A 12,200-nucleotide genomic window follows, 5' to 3' on the forward strand; every position below is an offset into this window, starting at 1 on the left:
GGATATAGTTGTCACATTTAGGACAGAAAACGGGCCTCATTGTTGATTCACTTCATTTGTGTTTTTGATATATTTCTCCACAATAGACTTGTGAAGTCTGAAAGTTCAGATTCTCTTCTTTCTCAGACAAGTGGCAGCACTAATCCTCATCATCATGCAGTGACGTCCAGAAAACCACGAGCAGAGCGATCATTATCTGTGACCTGTCCATCTGTTCCAGTTCTTAGCAATGAAACTTCAAAAGTCACTACAAAAGCCAGTTGTGGTCAAAAAAGTGTGCATGGATCAAAAACATCAAGGCAAATTAAGGAATCAAGATCACAGAAACACACACGGGTAAAGATTTCTTTCCTGTCTCTTAGTTGTACATGGGAAGAAATTCCTGTACTTAGTTCATTTAAAATGTATGTCTAAAAATTTTATGAATGGAATAACATGGTATCTGTAATGTACTTTAAAATAATCCAACATAAGAAAGATGATGGATAAGTGGGCAGAGGTATAAATGAAATTAGCCACAAATTGATCCTTATTGAAACTGATATATTGAAATAAGGATTCATTATAAAATGTTCTACTTTTCAGTGTTTGAAATGTTCCATAATAAAAAATAAATACACTTATGTACATCTCTACTGTATGTAGCCTTTACACTCAGATTTTGAGAATTCATGATGTGAATTCCTCTTAATATACTCCAGTCATTTATTCCTGACAGATATCTTATGATATGTGTGACCATATAAATATTCCAGACCTCTTTTTTTTCCCAGTTGTTTTGTCTTGATAAACTTATCTTTCACAGAGTTACAGGAGTGTGTAATTCACACAAATCTAAAGAAGCAATACATTTGTACCTTTTCCAAGAAATATTAGTCATATGTTATGTTCTATTCAAGATACTGAAAGAAGTAGTTACGGAAACCCTGAAGAAACACAGCATTACTGAAGCTCATGGATGTTTCACTGCATGCAGCCAACGTCTCTTTGAGATCTCCAAGTTCTATCTAAAGGTACAGTGTCTTCTCTCATAACAGCAAAATTGAGGTCCTGATATTCCTATTTGACAAAGTACATTTTAGCTTATCACTTGTTACCAGATTTTTTTTTTTTTTTTTTTTTTTTAAGTGAGATAGAAAAACTGGAGCCAGTGGGTACCTGGGTGGCTCAGTCCATTGAGGGTCCAACTCTTGATTTTGGCTCAGGTCATGATCTCATGGTTGTGGGATCGAGCCTCATGTTGGGCTTCACACTGAGCTTGGAGCCTACTTAGGACCCTGTCTCTCTCCCTCTGCCCCTCTCCTCTCTCTCTTTAAAAAAAAAAAGAGAGAGAGAGAGAGAAAAATTGCAGCCAAAATATTTTATATTGAGTTTTGTCTTCATATATAGAAAACTACATTTTAACTGGTATCCTCAGTATCTCCCTAACAAGTCTTTGACTTTAAAGCTTTAAAACATGTTTAATTAGTAATTTTAGTATAGAGTGAAAAAGGCAACTGGAATGAGTGTCAGAACACCCTGTTCCTAATTTTGGATCCACTGTCAGCTAGTTGTAAGACATTGGACAGATCAGCCACGCAGATGATGCTTCTGTGAAACTTGGATGCTGTCGGATTATCTCCAGTTTTTAGAGTTTCGGACTCAAATCAGAGTTGTGCGTGAGTTCCTGGTTAAAACTACAGATTGACCATGTGCATTTAATTCGCCTTCTTTTTAAAATCTCTCAAGAAAGATGGCATTAAAGTACAAAAACAAAGAAACAAAGAGAGAAAAAAGGTGTAGAAGTATGGTTAGTACGTTGTTGAACAAGACAGAGCCCACAGAAGCATGGTATCATGGAGAAGCCCGTGCCCCGCGGAGCACCAGTGAGGAACAAACCACTTCATGTGGCAGGTCTCCGAGGTGCTCAAGGTTTGAAGACACCAAGTATCATGGAGGAAAGGAGCGTGGTGCCAGGTGGAAGATAAGGGGATTGAGCAAAGATCTACAAAGGGAACTGGGGAACCTTGCTCTACAGGTCCTTCTGCCACAGGGGTAACTTCACGGTACACTGCACGTACTCTCCCCCCCAGCTCTGTGACAGTGCAGACAGTAGTCTCTGGAGAAAAAAGATTTAAAGGCCACAAGGAAAAAACCAGCTGGTCTCCTAATAACCCTACTTTGTAACGCCTCCAGACAGAGCTTCCAATATAATTTTATATCTCATTTTTAAATATGATTGGGCCTCCAAGGATTAGCAGACTTTTGAGGGTTTTCCAGTAAAGAGATACCAAAATGTAAAGGAATGAAGGGAACTCGTAAGGAGCAGAAAGCTGTAGAAAACTTCATAAAAACTAAAATTCTCTCAGAGAGAAGATAATTGCATCCGTAAAACTAGAACAGGATGCTGTTTCCAGAAACTGTATAGAACATGAAAGCTTCTTGAAATTAAAAATGTGATAAAATCAATCCAACAGAAAGGCTGAACAGTTGAGATGAAGAAATTTACCAGAAATTAGAATCAAATGATAAAATCAGGACACATAGGATAAGAAAATGGGAGGTTCCTCAAAAAACTAAAAATAGAACTACTTTACACCCTAGCAGTTGCACTACTAGGAATTTATCCAAAGGATACAAAAATGCTGATTTGAAGGGGCACATGTACCCCAATGTTTATAGCAGCACCATCAACAGTAGCTAAATTATGTAAAGAACCCAAATGTCCATTGACTGATGAATGGGTAAAGAAGATGGGGTGTGTATATATAATGGAATACTACTAGACAATGAAAAGGAATGAAATCTTGCCATTTGCAACAACGTGGATGGAACTAGAGGGTATTATGCTAAGTGAAATAAGTCAGTCAGAGGAAGACAAATATATGCTTTCACTGATATATGGACTTTGAGGAACTCAACAGATGAACATAGGGGAGCAGAAGGTGCTTCAAAGCATCTGCAAAGAGGATGAAGTTTAGCAGAAGAAGGGACTGAGTTGAAAACCAAGAGCTGACCTAAGGAGCAGTTAGACCAAATCAGAGCAGATTTTGGGAGAAAGATTGCCAGGTGAAAAAATAAGAATAAGAATAAAAATCAGATTTTTATAAAGCCTTAACTGAGATTATCCAGTGTATTTGAGTATTTGAAACAACTTTGCTGTTTGTACGTTGAATCAGTCTATTGCAGCATTTGGTGGGGGGCGGGGGGGGGGTACCTAGAATTACACACATGGGAAACTAAGCAAATGTAATTTAGCTACAGGATAGACAAAATGCTACACGAGAGGATAATTATAATACATACTTAGCTCAAGACTGAACTGTATTCACGGAGGTATAATAATGCAAACACACTATTTATTAATAAAAAATGTGGCCCAACAGTTATTGAGAGGAAGGGGAGGGGCTGGCAGGATTCAGACACCTGAACCTACTACCTGAACCCATAACAGTGTTCATTGCCTCTAATTCCTAAATCAAAAAGTAGCAGCATAAGCATATTATTCAGAAACCTGAAGGTATAAATAAGAGAAACAGCTAAAAGAACCGAAAGTGGCCATCTGTCTTCTGGGAAGCATAACTTAGAGGTACAGCAGAGGACTGCTTTTTTTTTTTTTTTTTTTAATACATTTTTTTTTTGACTTTGTAATCTAATTTGATATAATCCTATTTTTTTAAAGTCAAGAGATTTCAGTTTCCTTTCCTGCCAACAAAGAGTCATTCCCTCTTTTTTGTAGAATGAAATAAACGAAAAGAAGAGAAAAAAGAGATTTTATCTAAAAAATAAATACAAATGCTGTATATTCATTTCCTGAGTACCAAAGCATTAGTGGATACTCATAGTCAAAGATGAAGCTTAGATTTGGTCAGTGCTGCTGCGAATATGAGGTTAGAATGACATAGATTTATATATATATATAATATATATATATAGTACACTTATATATATTTATATGTATTTTCCTGTTGTTACAGATGTTAAAGTATCTTGATACTTCAGGGTAGAGCTAATTATAATCTTTTACTTTGATTTTTTTTTTTTTGGTAATATTTCCTGAGTCCCACTTGATACTTGTACAATGTTTTAGGATAATCTCAAGTTTATTTGATTAATAATGACTTGTTCTCTGTAATTTAATGTACAAATCATGAAATGCTCTATTTTGTTATATTTAGGATCTTAAAACTTCAAGGGGTTTATTTGAAGAAATGAAGAAAACAGCAAACAACAATGCTGTACAGGTAAATAGCTTATTCCCAAGAAACTACATTCAATTAAATTGCTATTTTATTTTAGGGTAGCTACGATGCTGTTATATATGCTGTAAGAATTCTCTTTAAAATAATAATAGCTAAGGCAAACAGAGCATTTTGAAGTATTTAATAGGTTGCTCTACTAACAAAAGAGTTTCTAGAAATGATGTTAAGAAAGAAAAATATTTTTAAATCCAAAGAGCTGGAAAAATTAATCCATTTTGATTAGTTGTTTTCAGAGTTTGGTTTAATTTCTTTCCAGTGACCCTTTGAAAACGTTTTTTTAAAAAGGTGAAAAAATAGAGCAGAATCTTTATTGTGTTCAGTGAGGACAATTCCTGTACTCTGCAGTCGAAATCTACCTTCAGTTTTCTTTCCTTCAGTTAGAAAATAAAATGTGCTTTTAAGATAAAATGCGTTTTAAGATTTTGACGTGCTACTTCTAATTTCAAATTTCTATGATACTGTTTGAACTTTATCTTTTGCTATCCCTTGTGTTTTCAGTAGAAACAAACAATAATCACATTTTTTCTCCTCCTAGGTGATTGAATGGGTATTAGAAAAGACAAGCAAGAAATAACACAGAATCTTTCTCTTTGGACAGTTATAAATTGGCCAGAGCTGTTATTTCCTATTTGTTTCCTTAGTTTGAAAATTATAAGCAAATTTCAAACTTTATTCATAGAATAGATGTTTTGTCTCTAGATAATTTTATAAATATCCAATATTTATATAGTTTTGAGGATGCTCAATTAATGTGCTTTTTTAATTGTATACTTATTTTACAGTTTCACTATATTTTAATTTTTAAGGTTAATATTTTAAAATATGTTTTTAAATCTTTACTCTTGGTTATTTATTTCAATAAATAGAAAAAGTTACTTCTTTTCTTCTTGGTAAATGTCTTTGTTGTTAGGCCAGATAAAATGACTGAATCTCAAGTAAGACATTGCCAGTGGCTTTTCTCATGTGACCCAACAGCATACTTTATTGGGAAGTTCCTGGTTTAGAAAATATTGGTAAAAACATTTACACAGGTAGCTGTCTTCCCTTAGCCCTGCCTCGGGGCCAGCGCTGTTGGAGCTATTCATGTTTATTTGGGATTAGAAATGAAGAAAGGGCAGAAATTGTGAAAATAAGATATAGTGAAAATGACTAAGTAGAGACTCCCAGAAAACAAGATCTTTTCTCATGGTAGAAAATCTGGAAAATGCAGGAAATACAAAACAGAGTAAAAAAAATTCCAACATTGCCCCACTATCTCTAGGTAAACACTGGTAATATTTTTAAAATATATATGTAATTATTTTTAAAATATTTTAAAAGTTGGGGCCATACATGTGTGTATATGTGTGTATGTGTGTTCATCTGTGTCTGTGTATTAATTTAATAGCCTGTTTTCCACTTAACAACATATCATGAAATATATATATATATATATATATCATTTTAATAACTGTGTAATATCAAGGAACCACAATTTGTTTAACCAGTCCCCATTGTTAGACATGATAGGCTCAATTTTTCCCTATTATAAATAAAATGTAATGAATCTTCCTAATGCATCACTGATTATTTTCTCTGTATAACTTTTTAGGAGTGGAATTTGTGAGTCTTAAGACTGATGGTAATATTTCCAAATTGCCTTTCTGAGAAATCAGTTTGCATACCTACCAGCAGAGTCCCTGTTTCCTTTTTTGGTGACTAAAAATAGTGAGGGTGGGCATTTTATTTACAGTATATAAAGAACCAAAGAACCCTTACAGCTTAATAAGACATAACCTAGAGGGTTTTTTTAATAGGCAAGGAGTTGAAAAAACATTCCACAAAATGTTACAAAAGAAGATATAGGAATGGCAATAAACACATGAAAAGATGTTCAGTGTCCTCACTCGTCAAGAGACTATAAATTATGAGATGCCTCTAAACACCAACTAGAATGTGTAAAACTTTAAAACTGATGACACCATGTCTTGGTGACTATGTGGAGCATTTGGAAATCTCCTGCACTGATGTTGGGAATGGAAAATGCAATAATCATTTTGGAAAATATTTGAGTTTCTTATAAAATTCAGTTTACACTCCGCATATGACTCAGCCATCCCCACGTTTACCCAAGGTAAATAAAAGCCTGTGTTGTGCAAAAAATTGTACTAAATACTCATAGCCACTTAATGCTTAGTAGCACCAAACTAGAAACAACCAAGATGTCCATCAATAAGTGAATGGATAAGCAAATCATAAAATAACCATGGGGCGCCTAGGTGGCTCAGTCGGTTGAGCATCCGACTCTTGATTTCAGCTCAAATCATTATCTCACAACTGTGAGATCGAGCCCCATGTCCGGCTCTGTACTGAGCATGGAGCCTGCTTAAGATTCACTCTCTCCCTCTCCCTCTGCCCCTCCTTCCCTCCACCAAAAATAATAATAAAATAAAATATCCACATAATGAAATACTACTTATCAATATAATAGAACACACTAAAAATATGCAGCAACATATGGATGACTCTCAAAATGCGCTCAGAAGAAAATGGCAGAAATATGAAATTCTAGAAAAGGAAATACAGAGTCACAGAAAGCAAAAATGGTTTCCTGGGGTCAGATGTTGGAGTGACCGGGAAGTGACACGAGGAAACTTTGTGGTAATATAAATGTTCTATGTCATGGTTGTGATGGTAGGTATACTGGCTGCACATTTCTCAAAACTCATCAAACCGTATACTTGGAATTGTTGCATGCTGCGTAACATGGGTACTAGAGTGTTCACCTAGGTACTTAGGCAAATCACTCTGTCTTGATTTCCTTCTAAAAGCCCATTGTCCTATCAAAGTCTCCACTGTGTTCATATTCCCAGATAGTTGATAGAGAAAGCCCAGATCCAATCTGCTTGATTAAATTTGTACATTCTCTGTTGTATTCAGTTGAACTATATGAAACTGATACCCAACCTTGTTTGCCCCAGAAAGAGTCATCAAATACAGTTTCCAAAAACACTGCACCTTTGCTGCATCCCTTGTTTGCCACATGAGGCCAGTGAGCCTTGGGAGGTGACTGGGTGGTGGGGTTAGGTCAAGCTGTGCGGAGAGAGGGAGGGGAGACCGGATATATCCTTGCCAAGGGAACACAGTAACTCCATGTGTTTTGTAGGTTTTGTTTTGTTGAAGTTATATCTCCAAAGTGAACCAATAATTATGACTTGGAGAACTCTTTCAGTCAATTCAACTGGTCAAAGAAATTGGTTCCTAAATTTTTAGATGCCTTACTGGGATTCCAAAGCTCATTCCACGTTGTCTACCTCAGAGGCTGGATTCTCAAGTAAAAAGTGGTTAAAGATAAAAGCAGGCACAAAGGAGAGACCTAAAAGGCCCAGAAACTTCAGGTCAGCGTCTGCTCCTCCAAGGGCATCGAGCAAGGAACTTCTGGCAAATAGCACTTCGTGTAAACTACCACTCACGGAAGGAGAGGTGGCAGGGCTGAAGTACAGATGCACACACTTTGGGGCTAAGCTCCCTGGGAGGAACCCAGCCGAGCAGGTGCTCTGCCTTTATATATGGTAAGCATGACAGGGCCCTTCAAAGGTATATGGGCAAGAGTGCAGGGACTGAGCTTAAGGTGTCAGCTGTTCTGGGGAGTTTTTTACCCATGCTGGGAAAAATGCTGAAAGCTCGCCCTCTTTAAAATGACAAATGACAAGGCCCCTGTATGAGGGAAAGAGGGAGCCACGGGGCCCAACCAGTGTTAACACAGCCACTGTGTTATGTAGAGATGCTACATTGGCAAAACTGTTGCCTGCAGGACCTGGAAAAGAGTTGTGCCTGATGCACTCGTGGAGTATTTGGGTTATTTCTAGGCAGAATGTTAAAAAAAAAAAAAAGTGTCAGTAGGCCATTTGTTAATTTAGCTGCATCTGGTAAGATGCAGGAAAAGATAGATGAGCCAAAGGAGGAACCGTGTGGTTTTCCAGCATTTCGAGGACATACTGAAGTCTTAGGACATCGTGAGTCAGAGAAGTGAAATGGTTTCGCACTTCCAGTCATTTCCAATGGCAAAAGATTCTCCAAGGAAAAAGATCAAACCTAAGGTGTGGTTATATGATCCTTTATTAAGACCTTAGAAATATTTAGGGTGAATGATTTAAAAGTAGACCCTGTCAGCTAGACAAAAGGGTTTTTAAGAATCTTAAGGGTGTTGTCCCCCAGGGACTCAGACACGAAAGTGAGGAGAGACCTGTCCTGAAGAGAATGGTGAGCGTGACCATCATCTAACGGACTAGACGAGAACTTGATAAACCACGCCCACAACATATATTTTTGAGACATAATTCACATATCATAAAAGTCACCCTGTAAAGTGTAGAATACAGTGGGTTTAGTACATTCACAAAGTTGTGCAGTCAGCACCACTACCTAATTCCAGAACATTTCCATCACCCCAAACAGAAACGCCATTATCTACAAGCAGTCATTTTGTAGTCTCCCTCCTCCCAGCCCCTGGCAAACAGTAATCTACTTTATGTCTCTATGGATTTGCCTCTTCTGGACATTTTGTGTAAGTCGACTCATAACAGTTTATGGCCTTTTGTGTCTGGCTTCTTTTTCTTAGCATGAGGTTTTCAGGGTTCATCCCATGTTGTAACATGTGTCAGTATTTCATTCTTTTTTTATAGCCGAATGTTTTGTTTATCATTAATTAATGGACATTTGGGCTGGTTGCACATTTTGGCTGTCATGAATAATGCTGCTGTGGATGTTTGTGTGCCAGTTTTTTGCATAGACATAAGTTTTCCATTATCTTGGGCATACGCTTATGAGTAGAATTGCTCGACTTATATGGTAACTCCACGTTTTAACTTTTTTGTTTTAACTGTTTTCCAAAGCAGCTGTACCCTCTGGCATTTCCACCAGCCAATAATGTAGTAGCGTTCCAAATTCTCAACATCCTTCCCAATACTTGTAATTATTTGCCTTCTTGACGAGTGATGTGAAGTGTGAGGTGGTATCTCATTGCAGTTCTGATTTGCATTTTCCAGATGACTACTGATGTTCAGCATTTTTTCATGTGCCTGTTGCCCATTTACAGATCTTTGGAGAACTGTCCACTCAGATCCTTTGACCACTTTTAATTGGATTGTTTGTCCTTTTATTGTTGAGTTGTAAGAGGTCTTTATATATTCTGGATTCTAGCCCCTTATCAGATACGTGACTTACGGGTATTTTCTCCCATTCTGTGGGTTATCTTTTCTCTTGCTTTATAGTTTTATTTCTTATATTTAGGTCTGTGATCTATTTTGAGTTAATTTTTGTGTATGATATGATTAGGTGCTGATGCCATATTTGGAATGTTCAATTCCAGGGCTGTGAGAGTAAAGAAGAAAAGGGAAAAGAGGTGGGGAAGGCAGGAGAGCAAAGCAGGTGATACATTATTCAGTGGCCACTGCTTCATGAGGCCCAAAGAAACACATCCAGTCCCCCAGCAGATGTCTTCTCAGTCACAGGGATTGTCTTAGGATACAAGGTGTGTGGAGAAACCCTGTCACAGGGATGTACCTAAGAAAAAGGAAGAGGATTCTTTTTCTGCTTGGCTCCTTCCTATTACTATCTCCTGTTTGGCCCCACGAAGATTTAAATCCTGTACAGTTCTGGATTGCTCAGGTCATTAGTGGCTGCTCAGGACACAGTTTTTTTGTTTTTGTTTTTAATTGTTTTAATGTTTATTTATTTTTGAGAGAGAGACAGAGTGAGAGCAGGGGAGGGGCAGAGAGAGAGAGAGAGAGAGAGACACACACAGAATCCAAAGCAGGCTCCAGCCTCTGAGCTGTCAGCACAGAGCCCGGCGCGGGGCTCAAACTCTTGAACTGCAAGATCATGACATGGGCCGAAGTCGGATGCGTAACTGACTGAGCCGCCCAGGCGCCCCAGGACACCAGTTTTTATCCCCTACAGTGTGTGGCATTTCACCCAAGTCTGGAATTGATGACAAAACTCGGGAACTCAAGGATGCATCTCCTTAGCTTGGCTGTGGTGGTGCCTATGGTTAAGCAAGCAGCTGAGAGTCTAGGCCACCAAATGATGGCATCGAGGGAATCTGAGATGAATAGGATGTGTCTACCGCAGTAACATAACCTACATGCACTCAGGATTGTTTAAGAAAAAAAAAATTTTAATGTTTATTTATTTTTGAGAGAGAGAGAGAGTACAAGTGTGAGCAAGGGAGGGGCAGAGGGAAAGGGAGACCCAAAATCTGAAGCACACTCCAGGCTCTGACCCATCAGCACGGAACCCGACTCGGGACTGAACCTCATGAGCTGTGAGATCATGACCTGAGCCGAAGTCAGATGCTTAACCGATGAAGCCGCCCAGGCGCCCTAGGATTTTTTTAAAGTTGATATCCCCTAGCGGCGCCTGGGTGGCACCGTCGGCTAAGCATCTGACTTGGGCTCAGGTCATGATCTCATGGTTTGTGAGATCAAGCCTTGCACTGGGCTCTGCACTGACAGTGCGGAGCCTGCTTGGGATTCTCTGTCTCCCCCTCTCTCTCTGCCCCTCCCCCACTTGCACGCACGCTCCCTCTCTCGACTGCTGCCTCTCTCTCTCTCAAAATAAATAAGTAAACTTAAAAAAAAAAAAGATTGAGATCCCCTAACTGTAAGGTAAAGAAGTTTTAGAAAAGGACAATAATGATAGTAAGATAATGCATTTCAATATGGAGATGCTGGGGTACAACTCCACTAAAAGATAAAAGTCGACTATTTTTGCCTAGATTCAGTGTGAATGAGGCACATCCAAGTAGCCAGGTGTTCTGTGTTGATGATTCTAGTCCCATGTATGTACGCACTTGGCTAAGGGTGAGTTGTTTTTATAAAACATTTTATAAAATACCCTGAGCCAAACAAAAACACAGTCTTCCTTCCATGTGCATGTGCATGGTAGCTGCACACCTAGAAAATTCAGAATATATTGAACCAGTCAAAAAGTGTTCTTGTATGTAAAATGTAGTCAGGGTCTAGGCTCAGATAATTATGTTTTTCACCTACATGAACATCTCAGAGGACAAAACAATTCCACTGGATGTGGGGACTGTCATCACCTGGCAGGAAGTCTACCAGCCGCGGTTCTTGTTCAGTAAATACTGTGTCCCCCCATCCCCCACCCCCGCATCGTTGTGATGACAAAACCACACCAGCACAGATTTCCAAAATGCCCTGGCAGGTGCCACTCTTCCTGAGAAACACTTAAAAAAAAAAAAAGGATGGACTGTATATCTATGTATCTGTGGTTTTATCTACATTTTGCAGAACTTGCATTTAGCCATTTTGTCCACGTTAGCACTTAGAGACAGATCAGTCTTCTAATACATCAGTGTGCCAAGATTTATTTAGCTTATTCATTGACCTTTTTAGCTTCTTGTTCCAAACATGCTGCAAAGATGATCCTTCTATGTTAGTCTACTTACATCTCTAGAATAAATCTTAAAATCAAAAGGTATGTGTATTTTAAAATTTTTATAGATTTTGCCAAATGCCTTCCAAATTATTGCCAAATGTACACCTACTAATGGGCTTATAAATACCTGTTTTCCCATCACTCTCCACCACTAGGTTATTATGGAGAGTTTTAATCTTGGCCAATTGATTCTTTAGGGATAAAAACAAGGCATTTAAGTATCCTATTTAAAGCCATTTTCAGATAATTTTATATTGCTTAGCAACCCCCCAGCCTTGATTTGTCTTTTTACTATATATAGGACATTCGTGTGGAAAAGAGATCGGACTTCAGTGTTTTCTAGGGTATAACAGATTCATGACTGAAAGTCAGGCGGACCTAAGTTTTGGCTCTAAAAATGAAAGGACTTTCCAACAACTCTAGTCATCCAGCAGTGGAATGACCTGCCTCAGGAGAGCGGGAGCCCCCATCCCATAGCTGAACACTTCCAATTTCAGGCAGAATGAACACTGCAAGGGA

At 38.3% G+C, this 12,200-nt stretch overlaps 1 protein-coding gene across 2 annotated transcripts in view; it reads left to right on the forward strand.

Moving 5' to 3' along the window:
• The window catches only part of LOC122495760 (MDM2 binding protein), an 83,280-nt gene extending 77,488 nt beyond the window's left edge, over positions 1-5,792 (forward strand). For both annotated transcript variants that reach the window (XM_043601672.1, XM_043601673.1), the window contains 4 exons: positions 87-336; positions 900-1,013; positions 4,158-4,223; positions 4,777-5,792. In XM_043601672.1, the coding sequence (XP_043457607.1) occupies positions 87-336; positions 900-1,013; positions 4,158-4,223; positions 4,777-4,815 (469 nt within the window). In that variant the 3' untranslated portion in view covers positions 4,816-5,792. The remainder of the gene's footprint in view (positions 1-86; positions 337-899; positions 1,014-4,157; positions 4,224-4,776) is intronic.
• The last annotated feature ends 6,408 nt before the right edge of the window (positions 5,793-12,200 follow it).

This window comes from Prionailurus bengalensis, chromosome F2 (genome assembly GCF_016509475.1).
Source record: "Prionailurus bengalensis isolate Pbe53 chromosome F2, Fcat_Pben_1.1_paternal_pri, whole genome shotgun sequence".
NCBI lineage: Eukaryota > Metazoa > Chordata > Mammalia > Carnivora > Felidae > Prionailurus > Prionailurus bengalensis.